This window comes from Paroedura picta, chromosome 9 (assembly GCF_049243985.1).
Source record: "Paroedura picta isolate Pp20150507F chromosome 9, Ppicta_v3.0, whole genome shotgun sequence".
NCBI lineage: Eukaryota > Metazoa > Chordata > Lepidosauria > Squamata > Gekkonidae > Paroedura > Paroedura picta.
In genome coordinates, this window is record NC_135377.1 from 59,716,381 (window position 1) to 59,734,335 (window position 17,955).

The window sequence follows — 17,955 nt, forward strand, 5'->3', positions numbered from 1 at the left end:
AGGTCAAGCGGCCAAGCCCAGGGGAGAAGCTTGGAGGCAGGCAGGCCGGCAGGCAGGCACCCTCAGTCGGGCTGTAACTTGAGCGGAGAGGGTTTATTTTAAAATGAGGAACCGGCGAGAGGCGGGCCGGGCCGAGCAGAGCAACCCGAGTGTTGAAGTTTCCGGGTGCCGATAAACAAAGGGAGGGGGAGGATCCCGCAGAGGGAGGGAGGCGATGGCGAGATAAGCGAGCCAGCGGCGCTCGCCAAAGGGTCACATTACAGCCGCCCACCCCCTCGCTCCGCGCATCCAAGGCAGGTGGGGAGCGTGGAGAGCCCCTGCCCAGCCCCGGGGAGGGCGCCGCGTATCGCCCAGCCCACCCCCGACAGCTGCCCGGCCGCAGCCGCCCTGCAACAGGTGTCCCGGGGACACAGCCGCCGCCACTTTCCCAGCCCGCAGGAGGCGGCGGCGGCGCTCTCGGGGGTCGCTGCTCCTTCGGCCAAGCCATGACGGGCCTGGAGGAAGACCCCGAGTTTGACTTCGACTTCCTCTTCGAGTTTAACCAGAGCGACGAGGGCGCCAGCGGCAGAGGTTGGTGCGCCAGGGGACCCGAGGCATCCGGGAGGGACGGGACGGCTCTTTGCAGCCCGCTAAGCCTAGCGGCTCTTCTGGGGCTGAGCCGGAGGACGGAGGCCGAAGCGCTGCGAGGACAGCCTCACTTCCCCCGAGACCGATCGAGCTACTTTGAGCGCTCCCCCCCCCCCCTCTGGTGTCCGGTCCGGGAGACGGAGCAAAATGGCTCGTCCCGCGCAGCCCTCCCTTCTGCGCCTTGCCTCGTGTCCTCGAGCGATGCCGTGACACGCGACGCGCCGGTGTTTTTTCCGCCCCGGTTCTTCCAAAGCCTCCGAGCGACATCGGCTTGCGCGGGCGCGACGGGAGCTGGCTTCGTCGGCGTTGCGCGTCTGCAGTCGAGCATTCCCACGTGCTTGCGCTCGCGGCCGGGGAGGGAGGGAAAGGAGGGAACGAGCGGAGCGAGAGAAAAGGGCTGTGCAATGGAGTCTGCGGCCGAGAGGGGCTTAGGCGGCCAGGAGGTTTGCGGAGGGGAGGGAGCGCAAGGGAGATTCGTGGAAATGGCCCCACGCGGGGTTGGAGACACGGCGGCTTGTGCCCTTTGCATGGGCTTTGGAGCGGAGTTGGGGCCTGGGCAAGTGAAATTTGCCAGGTTCTTGACATGCATGGTTAGTTATTCGAGTTGGACGTTTTGGGGACTAGGTCTGCTTTTGTGTGCGTCCCCTCCCCCGAACGACAGAGAACGAAGAGTTTGCCTTTTTCATCCTGCAGCATGAAGAATTTAGGAGCCATTGATGTGGATAGAGACAGGTGGCAGGTTTCAACAGGAGGCTCCGATCCCCCCCCTGGGGGGGTTGGATTAAAGTAACCCCCAGCTTTCCCAAGTTCTCACAGGTGCTTCAGTAGAGCATGAGTAAATAAAGCTATGCTTTATTTCAAGAGGGCTGGGAAGTGTTGGACAAGGACGGGCTTTGCCTTTTGCTGTGAGGCAGTGGGTAGGAGCGGAGGGCTGCACAATAGTGGCTGTGATGGAGGAGATGCCAGAGAGGGCCCCAGCAGTCTTCCTTTGAACCTTGCTTCTGGCCGGAAGGTTCCCCAACACAACTCCTTTCTTGCACTGTGATAATGAAGACTGGCTGGCTCCTAATGTGGAGGTTCCCCTCAGTCACTGTGGCTGGTGGCCGCTAATAGACCTATCCATGGATCTATCTAATCCCCTTGGAGAGCTGTTTATTCCTGTGGCCCTCACTGCATCCTCTGGCAACAAAGTCCACATTTTAATCACTCTTTTGGCAAAGAGGTGTTTCCTTTTGGTCCATCCTGAATCTACAATGCATCAGAGATCTCTATTTTGGCAGAGGGGGGGGGAAATTTCTTTCTCCACCCCATGCATAATTTTATAAACCATTATTATGTCCCCCATAAGTTGTCTCCTTTCTGTCCCAGTCTTATCTGCCTTTCTTCATAGGGGAAGTGCTACAACCCCCTAATGATTTTGATTGCCCTCCTCTGTACTTTTCCCAGTTCTGCAATGTCTGTTCTGAGATTTGGTGACCAGAACTGTGCACAGAATTCCAAATGAGGTTACACCACAGGAGAATTTTATTTTCATTCTCTGTCCTAATAATCCCAAATGAAGAGTTCGCCTTTTTCACGGCTGCCACAAACTTCAGTTGATGCTTTCATTGAGCTGTCCACTACCACCCCAAGATCTTTTCCCCTCTCAAGTCTCAGCAAACTCAGACTTCATTAGCCCGTACTTGAAGTTGGGACTTTTTAAAAATCCCAGTATGTATCACCTTCCATTTACCAACACTGAACTTCATTTGCCATATTGCCACCCACTCATCCGGTTTGTGGAGATCCCCTTGGAGTGCTTCAGTCAGGCTTGGTTTTTGCCTAAATTATTTGTGTCATCTGCAGACCTGGCCACTACACTACTCACCCTGGTTCCAGATCATTTATGAATAGATTAAGTAATGCCAGCCTCAAAAATTGGTCCATGTGAGACCCCACTGCTCACTTTCCTTCATTGTGGGAACTGCCCATTGATTCCTACCCAGCGTCCCAAACACAGACTCAGATGGCAGCATGATGTTGTCACGGATTGGGGCTTCAAGACATCACATGCTTTCAAAGTGATCCCCATATAGAGGCCCATGTAACTTTGAGTTGTGAGCCCCTGAAGTGGTGAGTGAAATGTTTGGAGAGAGGCTGAGGATCTCAGTTGAGGTGGTGGGACCAGAACTGTTTCCTGTACACACCTGGGACAAGGGAAGAGGACTCAAGAAGGTCCTTCAAGATAGCACACCTGCTCTGGTGTTGACAGGTGGACTCCTGCAGCCCCCACTGGTGGCTGGCCCCACCTTGATGGTAAGAGCTTCAGGTGACTGTCCTTGGCTGTCAGAGAATGACCAGGGGAGGCAAGGTGAACCCACGTCTGCAGGAAGCAATGGGAAACTAGGAAAAGGAAGGACAACTTCTGCCAGCTCACTGGCACAGGTTGAAGGCCAAACATGGCCTGAGGACATATGAGAATGAGGGGCTAAGAGAGGCTTTTAACAACTTTAAGGGGAAATGGCAGGCTGTAGAGGGTGGAGGGACTACAGCCCATTGGCTGGGAGGCCAGTCATTAAAGAGGCTTGGGACACATTGGTGGGAATATAGGGAAGTCCCACCCCAGGTACTCTTTTATAAGGCCTTCCTGGAGAGAACCAAGGAGGGAAGAGGCCATGTCTTGTCCTCAAAGTTAGAGGGCAGAGAGAAGGGGAACCAGAGTCAAGGAATACCCTCCTGCACTCTTGCTGAGACATTGCTCAAAGACACACCGGAGAAGGACAAGATGGAAGACGAGCTGCTCCTGGACTTCAGCCCTGACCAATGGAGACTGAAACTGGATATGAGAGTGTTTTTGAGATTTTCACTGAAGTTTACACAATCTGCTGTATATGGAAGAAGGTGGGAGGGCTTCCAATACTCAGTTTATGGAGCACAAATTTTGTACTGCGTTACAAACTACTACTTGCAGAGTGGGAGAACTTGCCAGCAATACTCCAGTTATTTTGGCAAGGCTTCACTTTAGTGGCTCAGCTACTCTGAATCCCATCTGACCTGTGAATGAAAGCCTGGACTCCATCCGACAGTGTGTTGTGCTTCAATAAATAGCCACAATTAGCTATTGATTTAGGGGCAGTTCACAGTCGAAGGAATTTGGAAAGCTCTCCTGCCCCTGCTACGTTGCATTATGCATAGGGAGAACAGGTTTGAACTGTTTTGTCATGAGCACGGATTGCAGTCTTGCATATCTCTATGAAACCTGCACCAGAAAGGATTGCATTACTGCAGGAATAGTAGTTGGTGCTGGAGATTTTCAGACAAACCATTTGCTATTGTAGGACAAAGTTTTGAGTCCACTGGCATCTTTAAGAACAAAGTTTTATTCAAGCCCATAGGTATTATTGTGCCTTTTCTCCTTCCTAGTTTCTTCTCTCAAAAACATTAAACAAGATAAATATGGTGATTTCTCTTGAGACCCTTATTAAATGGGGGATATGGCCCACTTATGAGTAGTGACTTTGAAACAGTGGACAACATAACCTCCTAATGTTACAATTTTGTGTTGTTATTCTCCTTGATAATAGCCCCTGGATCTAGCTCCCAGCCCAATATGTGTGTTCCCACTATGTTTCCCTGGGGCAGGCAATAGTGTACCCACCTGTGCTGTTGTGTAGAGCAGCCATTATCAACGGGGGTCATAGGGCCCCCTGGAGGGCCACGACACATTTGAAAGGGGACCACAGACTGAAAAAATGTGAGAAGGTGAGCCCAAAAGATTTGGGGGGGGGCACAGGTGTCTGAGCTGATGAAATAATCTTTTTGTCATGTATGACATCATTAATTGCTAGAAAATTCAACCTTCATCAAGAGAAAGACAAAGAAATAATGTAATCTGTTCCTTAGTGTGCTTGAATTAATGCATTCAAGGAAAAAAATGAACTAATATGCTTCTCTTGGTCGAATGTTCTAGAAATCTGTCTCATGTAAATACAAGACAAGGTACATTGAGTAGTTCTATCTTGCTCTTCACTTAGGCCTTTTGTAGCCAGCTCATTGCACAGGTGGCCAGCCTACTCCAGGGAGCCCTGGAGCCTGAGAAGTGCTCCTAAAAGACTGTGGCCATAAAAAGGCTGAGAATGATTGGTAGGTATAGAGAATTCAGCAGTGTGAACTGATCCTGAATTGTCCCTGATGTGCACATCGAGCCATTTCTTTGACAGAGATCCATAAAGCACATACTGGCCCCACCTATGTCTTTTGCAGATCAGCAGTTTGCATTCTGATCAAATCAAGGAATGCAAGAGTAGGTTTCAGATTCATGTACTCCTCCCACACCCACTCTAATTGCTGCAGGGACCCTGAAGAGCCAAACCAAGATGTCCCATGGCTGTTAGATGAACACGGTATTTCACCAGAGCTGTGTCTCCAGAGTCGGAAATCCTGCGTACTAATAGCAGCGAGAGTGGAGAAACAAGCACATTAACTCAAGGCCCTTAAACTTTTCTCCCAGAGGATAGTCCCAGGTGGTGGTGAAGTTATAATAATACAATATATAAATTGGTCCACGTCTGCTCTCTCTCCTGACTCTCTCTCTGGCCGTCATGATACATTTCCTGTGGTGAAGTACAATTGCTGACGAGTCATTTACTTTTTACATTGGTACGAACGCTCTTTCATACAATACAGGTATACAAAAAAATGTAATTTTCAAGAATAGTTCTCTGTCATGGTGTTTGGTTGGGGCCTAACTTAGTATTCCATTGAATAGTTGTTCCGCTGGGGCCACATCACCCCTGTGGTATACCGAATGCCTCTTAGTTGGTAGCAATTTTGGCAAAGGCGTTTTGCTCAAAAGTTTTGTATATAGGTGTGGACCATGGTGTAAATCACCTTGTGTAAATCAGCCCAAAGTGCAGAGTTTCTGATGGAGCCTCTTGAATTATGTCAGATAGCGTGCTGTGCTAAGGGTGCTTTGTTTAACTTACTGTTAGGCGGAGCTAAGAATTGCTAGTAAACAAAAAAGAACAAGGACTAAGCAATTCTGCCAAAGTGACTGGCTTGGCATCTCCTTTGCGCACGCAGTGCTAGAGAGGATTAAGTTGCGTTGGGAATTCAGCCATGATCATTAAAACAGCTTTTCCGGATCTCACTGTGTAAGTGGAGGAGAATTGTTGCCTGGGGCATTGCCTCCTGGGAAGGGAAGAAACAAACATTGCATGTTGAGGAAGTTCGGAAGCCTTGACTTGTTTGTTTCTTTCATTCAGGCATACAGAATTCTTTTTTTTTTTTTTGAAAAGCCCTTGACACTGGAAATGCATGTTGCAATGAAAGCTGGCTTTATTAAGAAGAATATCAGTCTGGCGTGCATGATAAACTGAATGGTGGAAATACCGGACAGGGTTTATTTTGTGATAAGAGCTAGGAGCGCTGTATAGTTGGTGGAGTTTATGCCTCATATTATATTTGGATGCCCTTTGTGTGCCGTCCTGCGAAGGCATGTCATGTCCTTCATATCTAAATGGTGGCCTCATCAAAAAGATCTGTTCTGTCAATTTCTATTGAGTGACAAGGATGTTTACATCACTTTTAACAGTTTTTGTCGACTGTTCTTAAATCCACATCTGTTAGGGCACCATGATTACCTACCTTCGTTTTTCTTGTTCTTGACTTAGTTTTACGCCAATAAGGGTTTCGTGTAGAGTTGTTGTTGGCTCAGTTGCACAAAACATTGATGGAAAGGCTTGCAAATAATTTCTAGTTCTCAGGATCACAGAGAATAAATGTCAATTATGACTGTTGGCGTGCAATCACATCTCCTCACTGGAGGTCGAAACTAGCCGGTTAAGGAGGCGACCCATCCACTGCAGATATGCCACTGACGGAAGGGTGTTGCTGCTGTTGGATGGGGGAAGCCTTGAGAGGGAGCCCTCTGGCACTTCATCTACCTCTTCAGAAGGCTTATGGAAAGTGCTTATTTGTGAGCACAATAATTGGTCAGTCCTGGGAAGGGCTGGTTGTTCTGAGATTCGTTGAACTAGTATAGTAGCCGCTCCACTAGAATGTCAGAAAAATCTCCAACTCCTTGGTGCAGTGTTTGTCTGATTTGTAGGGCAACTCTCTCTCTCTCTTTCCAGAAACACTGGTGCCAGGTACGAGTACCTGTATGAGATTACCTGTTCAAACCCTTTCTAGTTCTTGCATTGTGGTGGAATTTGTATTGGTGCTAGCTACCATCTTTGAAGTAAATAATAATTAGTTATAAATGAAAATTCCATAAAATGGAAATGGCCTTTGAAAGAGGGACAACAAATAAAAGCCTAATTGGATTGGTGCTGTTTCAGTCCAGAGAATCACTAACCCCAGAAACCTGTGTAGATATTTACTTTTCACTGTTGGTGTATTTCAGATATGCAAAGAGGGGTAAAGCACCAAGCTACTTAAACAAATAAAACAGTTTTATTGAGAAACAAACATTCCATAGAAAAAGGAGAGAGAGAGATCTAATTGTCTAACTGTTCTATAGGCTTCATTCTAGTTATTCTGGAGAAAAGCTGGGAGGAAGTATACTCAAAGGACTCACATGCAGTTTCCATATCCTCTTTGCATTATTCCAATATCATCTCCAGAGCAGAAAGTTGTGGATCTCCTTTGTGAGTAGATGTGGAAATTTAAGATGCACATCTCAAGTATCTCTTTGTTGGACTGCTTCATGCAGCAGACACAAGAAACACGGGGGGGGGGGGGATATGCAAAAATAGCTTATTTTCTTAGTATTCCTGTAGTACTCAGTACTGTCTTTCATGTACAGTCTTCTGCGTATTCTTCCTGTTAGAATGTTGTACAATTCCTACTTGGTGAGTGGCTGGTGGCAATTCAAAGATAGGAATGAGAACAGCCATGGCTTAGTTGCAGAGCATCTGCTTAGCATGATATAAATCCCAGGTTCAATCCCTGGCCTCTCCAGTGAAAAGAATCAGGTAGTAAGCGTTATGAAAGACTTCTCCTTGAGACCATGGAGAGCTGCTGCCAGTTGGAATAATTAGTAAGTGCCCTTCACAGACAAACAGGAAAGGGCCATGGATCAGCGGTAACACATCTCCTTGTATTAAGAAGGTCACAGGTCCAATCCTTGGCATCTTGCGTTAAAGGGTTTGCAGTAGCAGGTATTAGGAGAGGCCCCACAGAACAGCAGCTAGAGTGTACAATATGGGGGGAAGGGCCTGAATTGGGACTAGGGAGTTGCAAATATTCATTTGATTTGTGCAAGGCTGAGTGAATGTTGGAGGCAGGATTTAAATCGAAGGAAATGGTCAACTTGTCAGCTGTTCCATGTTAGCATTTTGGTTTACTAATCAGTTACTTGTTTGTGTGTCCAGCATCTCATGTCATTCTTTTTATTTCTGTTTTTTTATGTTTATTTTATTTTTTTACAGAACATTACATCTATGCATCTTCAAATATAAGTTCGAGCTTGCCTCTAAGTGTGGCACATCCTTCATTGTCAGCTCCATGTCATGGCCTTCAGACATCTAATCCAGTCATTTCGATTGTCCCATCAACCAATCATCCTTCGGGATACGGAGGGCACCCCGACAGCGGCACCGCTGGATATTATCTGTCTCCAAATGTCAGACCTAACGGAGTGCCAGCGCTCGAAAGCCCTAGAATCGAAATAACCTCTTACTTGGGACTGCATCACAACAACAACAACCAGTTCTTCCATGACGCTGAGGTTGAGGAGGCCATCCCCAATGCCAAGAGGTCCCCTTCTACTGCCACACTGAACTTACCAAACCTTGAGGCTTACAGAGACCCGTCATGCCTGAGCCCAGCAAGCAGTTTGTCCTCCAGAAGTTGCAATTCAGAAGCCTCTTCCTATGAATCCAATTACTCTTATCCCTACACTTCTCCCCAGACCTCTCCTTGGCAGTCGCCATGTGTATCACCTAAGACCACAGACACCGAGGAGGGATATCCCCGCAACGTGGTAGCCTGCACGCTACTTAATTCGCCACGACATTCTCCCTCTGGGTCTCCCAGAACAAGCATTACAGAGGAAAACTGGGTGAGCGCTCGCCACTCGAGGCCCTCATCCCCTTGTAACAAGAGAAAATACAGCCTGAATGGCCGGCAGACTTCCTACTCGCCCCACCACTCTCCGACCCCCTCTCCCCAGAGCTCTCCCAGGGTTAGCATTACTGATGAGACGTGGCTGGGGAACACAAACCAGTACACCAGTTCGGCCATCGTGGCAGCTATCAACGCCCTCACCACGGACAGCACGATAGACATGAATGATGGGATTCCTATCAAATCCAGGAAAACGGCCATAGATCATACCCCTTCCATGGCACTCAAGACTGAACCGAGCGGTGATGAACATGGGACTATATCACCGACAGCTGACTTATCCCCAGAAGAGTTTCCTGGATTCCAGCACATCAGGAAAGGAAGCTTCTGTGATCAGTACCTCTCTGTGCCTCAGCATCCTTATCAGTGGGCCAAATCGAAGCCTCTGTCTCCGACGTCATACATGAGGTACAGTGTATTTTTGCATGAGTGTTTTTGAAAGAGCTCTGTTTTTCTGTGTCATTTTCCTTCTGCTTCTCCACTGGCCCTTTTCTTTTACAACTTTTACAAGCTGGCCACGGATCTCTTCAGATTTCTTAAGTGGTGTGTTATGATTTGTTCTCACACTGATGTGTTGGTAGGCAGCTTCAGGGTGTCCATAGGTTTTGAGATTGTTGCGTGGCTGTTCTGGGCTGGTTGGTTAGCGATGTCTTTGCTAAGGTTTGGGCTAATTTGTTTTTACAAACTTGGAAGTAGGTACTTATAGAGACCAGTTGATGTTTTTACCTCGCTTTCTACTACCCAAAGGAGTCTCAAATCTGCATACAATCACCTACCCTTTCTCTCCCTACAGCAGACACCCTGTGAGGTTGTTGAGGCTGAAAGATCTCTGAGAGAACTGAGCCTGGCCCAAGGTCACCTACCTGGCTGCATGGGGAGGAGCAAGGAGTCAAACCCGATTCTCCAATTTAGAGGCCATAGTTTTTAACATCTACACCAGTCTGGCTCTTGAGGAAGAGCATGAGGAGGAAAGTGGAGGACTGGTGCAGGAGGAGGGAATTAACTCCCCTAACTCATATCCAGATGGTTTTGTTGGGTGCCAACCCTAAAGAACAACAGAAAAACAGAAAACAGAAACATCAAATACAAAGGCATTTACAGTTTTACCCTAATAATGTTCAGTCTGATCTTTAACCAGCCTAGTCTAGATTATTATTTCCCATCCCTGTTTGTGTTCCATAACATAATTTTTTAAAAAGAATCTTGGTTAAAATAATAAGGTTAGCCTGTTGTAATCTTGTTCTATTAATACATGCATACAAAATCATAACAGCGACTGCTTTGGCATTCTGTTTTTTGCTCTGAATGGGTTGTCACAGACTTCTCTAGGGTAAGAATATGGTGTCTGCTCCTTTGCAGCCTGAAATGCTGCCACAGTCACGTTTGAAAGTAGCCCAGGGCAGAAGCCAAGCACAGGCCTCTGTTCCTGTCAAAAGACTCCAAAAGGGGGTTGAATTGGGTGCATCAAATCCTGATGGGCATTTGAGCTTGGCCTGAGATCCCGATTTGTTGAATACTTAAACATTAAGCAGAACAGTTATGTCAAATCAAGCAATGCTAGTAATGGCAAATGGCTTCCGAGCACCCTACAAAGCTGCAGTTTATTCTACTAAATTGATGTTTCTGGGTTGCACAGTGCACCGTTGATAACTGAGTTGCTGTAATTGGCAGCTCTTGTCCAGCTGTCTCATACAGAGTCATGATGTTCCGTCCCTGCAAACCACGCAGCACTCTTGTGTAGCCATGTCAGAACTCTGGCACTCCCATAATTCAGTGTGGATGGCCTATGGGGGAAGAGCATGTAAAATGAAATGAGGAAATATACAATGCCTACCTATCACATAGGTTTATGCCCTAAAATTCTGAATGGGGTGCATGCCAAATTTGTGCAAATGAAGTTAGATTCAAGTGGGTAGCCATGTTGGTCTGAAATAACAGAACAAACTCCAGTGACACTTTTAAGACAATTTAAGTTTTATTCAAGGTGTTTCATGTGTTTCATGGCACACTCAGCCAGGAACTTGGGTGTGATCTTTGATGCCTCCCTCTCCATGTGATCACAAGAGTAGCAGTGCTGGCATTCTTCCACCAGCGTCACGCTAAGCTACTAGTGCCCTACCTGTCCCCAGAACACCTAGCCACAGTAATCCATGCAACAATCATCTCTAGAATAGATTTCTGCAACTCGCTCTACGCAAGCCTACCTGTATCCGTACTCGAGAAACTCTAGCTGGTACAGAATACAGCAGCCAGGGTCCTCATTGGAACACCCTGATGGGCCCACATCTGGCCCACTCTCCAACACCTGCACTGGCTACCAGTTGTATTTCGGATCAGGCTTAAGATCACTTTCAAGGCCACTTACGGCCTGGGCCCTGCATACTTGAGGGATTGTCTCTCTGCTTATGCCCTTCCCCCAGAGAGCACTGTACGCCATGAATTCTAATAAGCTGGCAATCCCTGTCCCCAAGGAAGCCCATTTGGCCTCAATCAGAGCCCAGGTTTTCTGTGTCCTAGCCCCCACTGGGTGAAATGAACTCCCAGAAGAGATCAGGGCCCTGCTGGAGCTGAAACAATTCTGCAGGGCCTGCAAAATGGAGCTCTTCCGCCAAGCCTTTGGTTGAGACCAATTAGAGCAATCCCAATGGAGCTGTCAATTCCTTGTATATCAAATATGATTCAGTGTTCTGAGTGAACAAGGCGACTTCAGACCTGTACAACCACTAAACAAACAAAAGGCTGAGTTCCACAGTTTATGACTGTTAAAATGTTACTGTGTTATAAGCCTAAAACTGTTGATATATCCCCTAGACTATTGTGTTCAAATGTTGTTCACATAAGTCCCAAACTGTTATTGTGTTGTCTGTACTATACCAGCATCACACCAAACTGTGAGCTAAACATTTTCATTGTAAACCGCCCTGAGCTGCAAGGGAGGGCGATATGGAAATGTGACAAATAAATAAATAAAATGTGCACAAATGTGCAGTAAATAAAATGCAGTTTGTCAGATAATGAAATTTAGCTTGTTTCTGTAAGGTCCTTGTATCTGGTAAACGTATTTATTATGCTGCATACTAATCCCTGACCCACTTTCTTCTTATATATGCGGCCTTGTAACTCCCATTTCATTGTTTGAAGAAGTGGGACCTGTGAATCTCCTGGAATTATATCTCCAGAATAGGGTTGGGCGCTTCAGTCTCCAAAGCGGCCGCTCGTGCCCGAAGCAGCCAGCACTGCGCTGCGCCACGGGGGTGGGGAAGGGGAGGCACGGGTGTCATTGATGCCCATGCCTCCCCTCCCCCCACTCCCCGTGACACGGCGCTGGCTGCTTAGGGCATGAGCGGCTGCTTTGGACACCGAAGTGCCCAACCCTAATCCAGAATAAAGAGATCAGTCCCCCTGGAGAAAATGGCTGCTTTGGAGGGGAGACTCCAGAGCATTATACTTCCCTCCCCCTCCCAAATCCTGCTTTCTCCCGGCTCCATCCCCAACGTCTCCAGGTATTTCCCAACCCAGACCTGGCAACTCTAGCTTACACCTTGAATAAAACTTAGAGTGTGCAAATGAGAACTCTTAGGAGGTGCTCAGTTGATTGAAATCTCTGTGATTTCCAAAACTGGAACTTAATTTAAAAGAACAGCTTCCCTCCGGGCCTTCTTAAATGAAAACTTAAAAAAAAGTGTTTAATGCCTTCCCTACCGTAACAGTATAAACTGGGGGGAAAGAAACTCCCCAAAACCTTTACCTGGATGAGTAGTCTGTGAGTTTTTAGGGGAAACGTTATGGTGATCAGGCTGCCTTAATCTTCACCATTCAGTAGTTTGCAGATAATCCTTTTAAAAAGAAGGAAAAAAAATTACTTGCAGTTAAAACTATCCCTATTGTGTTCCTGAAAGTGAAGAAAAACGAAATGAGTTCCAGCATTATGTACATAGAATAATTTTTCCACTGTTTTGCTTTTGTGTAAAAATATGTTTCCTGGTTTTCAATCTGTTTCCATGTGATCTCATTAACTTGTGCTGCAGGACAGCTGGAAGCTACTGTAAAAGTGTGATTTAAGTTGTTTCACCCATCAAACACCCCACCCAAGCTTCCTTTTATCCATAAAACCTTTTCATTTCATGTCTATGAATTGGGGAATTGAACGCAGACGGCACGGCACAGTCGTAGGCTACGCAACCAAAACTGTTATTTTAAACCGCCTGAAAAATAGGTAGCCAGCCCCCTCACCCCCACCCTACCCCATCCCATTATTTTACACATCTGCTGTGTTTCAAAGTCTGGGTTAGGCTCCAACAAATAATGCAGATTCCAAAATCCACCCTGTCATAAGCTTTATTTGCCAGAACTATTGTATTACCTCCTATGTTTCTTCCTGAATAAAAAAATTCCTACAACGAAAAAGTGATGTGGAAAATTCCTAAATGAGTAGCTGTTTTTCACATAGATTCCAAGTCAATATGGTCCACCTTTGCCTCTGTTTGTCAACAAGGCCTCCTTATCCCAAAGGAAACTCCTTTGAGTGTAGCAGTATGCATGAGTCTAATTAAAGCGGTTGTGGGTAGAGGGCGGAGAAGGAACAGGAGTGGTGCCATATTAAAAAGGCAGACAAGTAAAATGGTTTCTACCCAGATGCATCTTCTCACATCAAAGAGCCGTAGGCTTCACTTGGCTACTCTGTAGGGTGTTGCAGCCAATCCTGGCTGCTTGATGACTCTGCCCATATGATATATGCATTGGTAAAGACGTCTTCTCTGTAGGTGAGCATGTTTTGGGGTTTGGTTTTAAATGTGAATCAGCCCTCAATTACAGATTGTGTCAGTATTGGACAGGGATTTGCAGAATATGGGTTCCAGTTCACCCTAGGAATTAATTATTGCAGGGGTATCATTGTAACTCGCTGCAAGCCAGCTTGCTGGGAACATGAGTAATAAATCAAATTAATAATGGACCAGAAGTGGCACAATTGTGCAGAATATCATTGGGAAGCATAGCTGTATTCATGCCCACTTGGGGCCCCACTCCTTCCCACATCTCTTAATTCACCATTGGCCATTTTGGGAGGGGGAGCCAGGTGGACATGATCACATGGCAGCTTGGTGTAGTTGTTAGGAATGCGGACTTCTAATCTGGCATGCCGGGTTCGATTCTGCGCTCCCCCACATGCAGCCAGCTGGGTGACCTTGGGCTCGCCACAGCACTGATAAAGCTGTTCTGACCGGGCAGTGATATCAGGGCTCTCTCAGCCTCACCCACCCCACAGGGTGTCTGTTGTGGGGAGAGGAATGGGAAGGCGACTGTAAGCCGCTTTGAGCCTCCTTCGGGTAGGGAGAAGCGGCATATAAGAACCAACTCTTCTTCTTCTCTTCATATATGGTCATGTCACCCAATATATACTTAACAAATTTTAAATATATATAAAATATTAATTAATTCACACATATTCAGGAAGCCCTTCCAGGGCCATCAAGAAACCCCAGGGTTTCATGAAACCCTATCTGAGCCTGCTCTAGACCTTACCTACAAAATGAGAATTTCCACAGCCTGTTACAAATGGTTGTATGAATAAACAAGAGTCACAGTAAAGTGCACTACAAGTTTAAGACTGCTGCATTTAGTATTTTAAAAACTTACATACCGCTAAGCTGATAATTTTAATTTATCTAGAATTTTTAATGTGCTGAACATTTAAAAATGACTTCTTTGTGACAACCCACTTTACAGATGGGGATTGTGCCATTAACGGGAGGCCATTCTCTAAGTACCAAACTAGCCATGATAGCATGAAAGCTATGAGTGGATCTTTGGTTCTTTTTCCCCCTGTGGTCATGGTATTGGGGAAGGGGTGCTAAACCTTTTCCTCATGTAGTTTTCCCAGCGAAATCTAGAATTACTGTTGTCTCTTTGAAGGAAAATCTACACACTTACCAAGCCTGCAGCTCCCAGGACGAGGTTGCATTGTGAAAGCACTAAAGGGGGGGAAAGATCCACTCTCCGATGCTCTTTCACATGCTCCACAGGTGCCATTAGCTACCTTTTTAAAAATGCAGGAGATTCAATGAAGACGCTCCTTAAGGCCAACTGAGCATATTGGCAACTTGGTCAGAGAAGATAACATGAAATTCAAAAGCCAAATCCCGGTCTTAGACAAAACACCTGGGTGCTGTTTTCCCACAAAAGCCCACATTGATAACCTTGTTCGTGGATGTGTTTTGTGTGCATTTTAAGAGTTCTCCTCTGTTTGCAATCAGGTAGTCTTTAATCTCGTATGCCAAGTTTCAGCATTTAGAAAGTGTTTACAACAGAACCAGGAGTGCCTAAGGGGAGTATTGATACAAGCAGATTAATAGCCATGTGGATCATGCTGCTTCCAGCAAAATGGAATAACTTATCTAAATGCCTCCCTCTGCAATGGAAAATACTCTTGGGGCAAATGCCTACCATTTAGTAAAGCCAAAATATGGAATCTTTCGACAATCCCTTTTTAGTCTTTGTTTAAGCGTCTTTGACAAGGGGTAAAAGACAGCAAAGATAGTATGGCTTTTCTTTGCCATACAATTTATACTTATAGACACACCACTAACAAGTTCACTTGCCAATAAGGGATTATTCATGCCATTGGCTTGCCCCCAAGCAACAGGTCTGTTCCTTGTGTTTTTTCCATTTGTTTTCTTTGTGCTAGAGTGCAAACAAGACATCTGTTCAGAAGCGAGTGGTGTGAAGGCATGGCTTAGGAGGGAACAATATGAAACACATTACGATGTAAAGCCGGAGTGACTAGCCTTTTCCTCTAGTTGGTATCAAAAAGACCTACAATGTTGTTTTTTTAAAAGCTTGGGGCTTAAGGTGGCAAAAAAGACTACAAAAGGAGAGATGGTCCAGAGCACACGGTCTCTCAGTTTCTCTCTCTCTGTTTCCACACTGGGAACTTCGCTGCTCTGGCTCCCATGCGGGAGCACAAATCAGAGGCGAACGAGATGCACTGGGCCAAATGCTCCCCTGTAAGGGAGCAGGAAGAGGCGGGGCAACATGCCCTGTCTCAAACTCCAGCCTGAAGACTGGTGGGAACGGTCTCTCCCTCTCCCCTTTTTGCCATTAAGTTTCAAGACAAGACAGGTTTAGAGGTGGGATGCCACTGGATGCCTCGGCATAGCACCCGGGACTTTCTTGGGTCCCTTTCTTGGGTCACTTAGTCAACCATACTTAGCCACTTCTGAGATTGGGTTAGCATGGGCCACCCAGGTCAAGGCACAATTCTTTAGCCTTGTGTTTTTAAAATAATTATGTAGTCATTTCAGACTTGAACTGGGTTTTGATTCTTGGAACCCTGGGAGCTGCAATTCTGAGAAAGGAAATGGGGCTGTCTACTAAAACAAAATGCCTCAGGTTTTTTTTTGGGGGGGGGGGGAATCCATGAATGTTAAATAAATGTATACAAGTTTATTCTGCTTATAGTGGGGCTTCATTTGGACTAGGGTGTTGCCAGGGGTGGGGTTTAGCCTTGGAATAGAACGTACCTGTGAGTGGGGAGATGCTGAGGCAATTTCTGTCACTGCTGAAGTTGGTAGAGACTTCCAGTATACCAGTGATTGCAGAGAAAAGACCTTGGGGTAAAGAGGTTGCGTTTCCACAGCTTCCCTTTTGCTGGAATTAAAGCACTGGTAGATCTGCCCTGGCTTTCTGCCCACAGTACATTTACCTATCATTGGTGAAAACTTCATTCAGATCCGTTTCAGTCAATAAAGCACACAAGGTCAGATTCAGAAGTAAATAGGTATGGTGATAAAAGACTGGTGGGACCTCCATTCCATCAAACAGCATAGTCTTCTTAACTCTCCGATGTTTGATGCATCCGTTCACATATTTTGGGTAGGCACATGCACACTGCTATTGTAGATACCCTAAAAAAAATCTTCTTTGTCCTGAGTTGATGCACTATCCCAAGAAATATGTAGAATTTCTTAACTGATTGCATCAAGGCTGGTACAATTTTCTAGTAACCTTTTTCCATTAAAAAATACCTTTACATTTTGCTAGATATAGTTTTTATTTATTAATGCTTCAATTTATAGCCCCTTCCCAAATGATGGGCTTGGGGTGGTTTACATACGTTTAGAACTATAAAAACATAATAAAGTATAATAAATTGCATAGCCACACAGTTTAGTCGGCAATTTCAGTAGGTGTCATGGTAAAAAAAATGACTTGGGTAGCCGAGGCTGACATGATCTCATACAGTCTCATAAGATCTCAGAAGCTGAGCATGGTCAGCCCTGGCTAGTATTTGGATGGGAGACCTCTAATGAAGGGGTAGTCAACCTGTGGTCCTCCAGATGTCCATGGACTACAATTCCCATGAGCCCCTGCCAGGGGTCATGGGAATTGTAGTCCATGGACATCTGGAGGACCACAGCTTGACTACCCCTGCTCTAATGGATACCAGGGTCATGACACAGAGGCAAGCAGTGGCAAACCATCTGTGAACCTCTCTTACCCTGGAAACCCTGCCATAAGTGAGCTGTGAACGGACATAAAACACACACACGATAAAGTTGCAAATATGTATTGTGTATACTTCCTCAGGTATTCAGTAGGTTTGTGTATTACAGCAAAAGGAACTGACCATAATGCTGTTGCGAAAGTCTTCTAATGTTTTGCTAGTGTTTTCTAATTGGAATACCAATTTTTTCTATTATACCATCTAAGGTGTTTTCAGCAGTGGGTTCTGGCATATTGATGCAGAATCAGGACCCTCAAAATATAACCCCAACGTGTTCTTTTAGAATGCACAGGATTCCCGTGTAATGGGGGGGGGGGTAGGCTTCATTCTTCCGGGACTGCATGCTTTATACTTTGCTTGAAAGCATGGAGGAATTACAGCTTCAGTGTTCAGCCGTTCCCAAGGCAGCATAGCTTAAAAAACAGCAGACAGATCTGTGATTTCACCACATTTTCACATAGGACAGATGAAAGGCATCAGCAAAGTTGTCTGACCCCACGGGGTACAATGTCTTCCCTGCCTGCCAAGAAGGTTTTAGCAAGAACTTCCTTGTGCCCAAAATAGCCACAGCTGTGGGCTTTATGCTGCTCGACAAGGCATCTGTGGCACTGCTAGTAGGTTTTATATTTTCTTGTCTTTATATATTGGCTATCCAGTTAAATTTTACTTCTCTGCTGTCATTGGGTGTTTTGTTATATGTGTGTTGGGCTGCCATT

The 17,955-nt window shown here is 46.0% G+C and overlaps 1 protein-coding gene across 4 annotated transcripts in view; it reads left to right on the forward strand.

The window, feature by feature from the left end:
- The window catches only part of NFATC1 (nuclear factor of activated T cells 1), a 179,615-nt gene that overhangs the window by 21,587 nt on the left and 140,073 nt on the right, over window positions 1–17,955 (forward strand). Inside the window, exons 1-2 of one of the 4 annotated variants that reach the window (XM_077352942.1) lie at window positions 202–570; window positions 8,040–9,144. In XM_077352942.1, the coding sequence (XP_077209057.1) occupies window positions 486–570; window positions 8,040–9,144 (1,190 nt within the window). In that variant the 5' untranslated portion in view covers window positions 202–485. Of the gene's footprint in view, window positions 1–201; window positions 571–8,039; window positions 9,145–17,724; window positions 17,854–17,955 lie in introns of those variants that run through there. The other 3 variants (XM_077352945.1, XM_077352944.1, XM_077352946.1) reach the window with 3 other exon arrangements.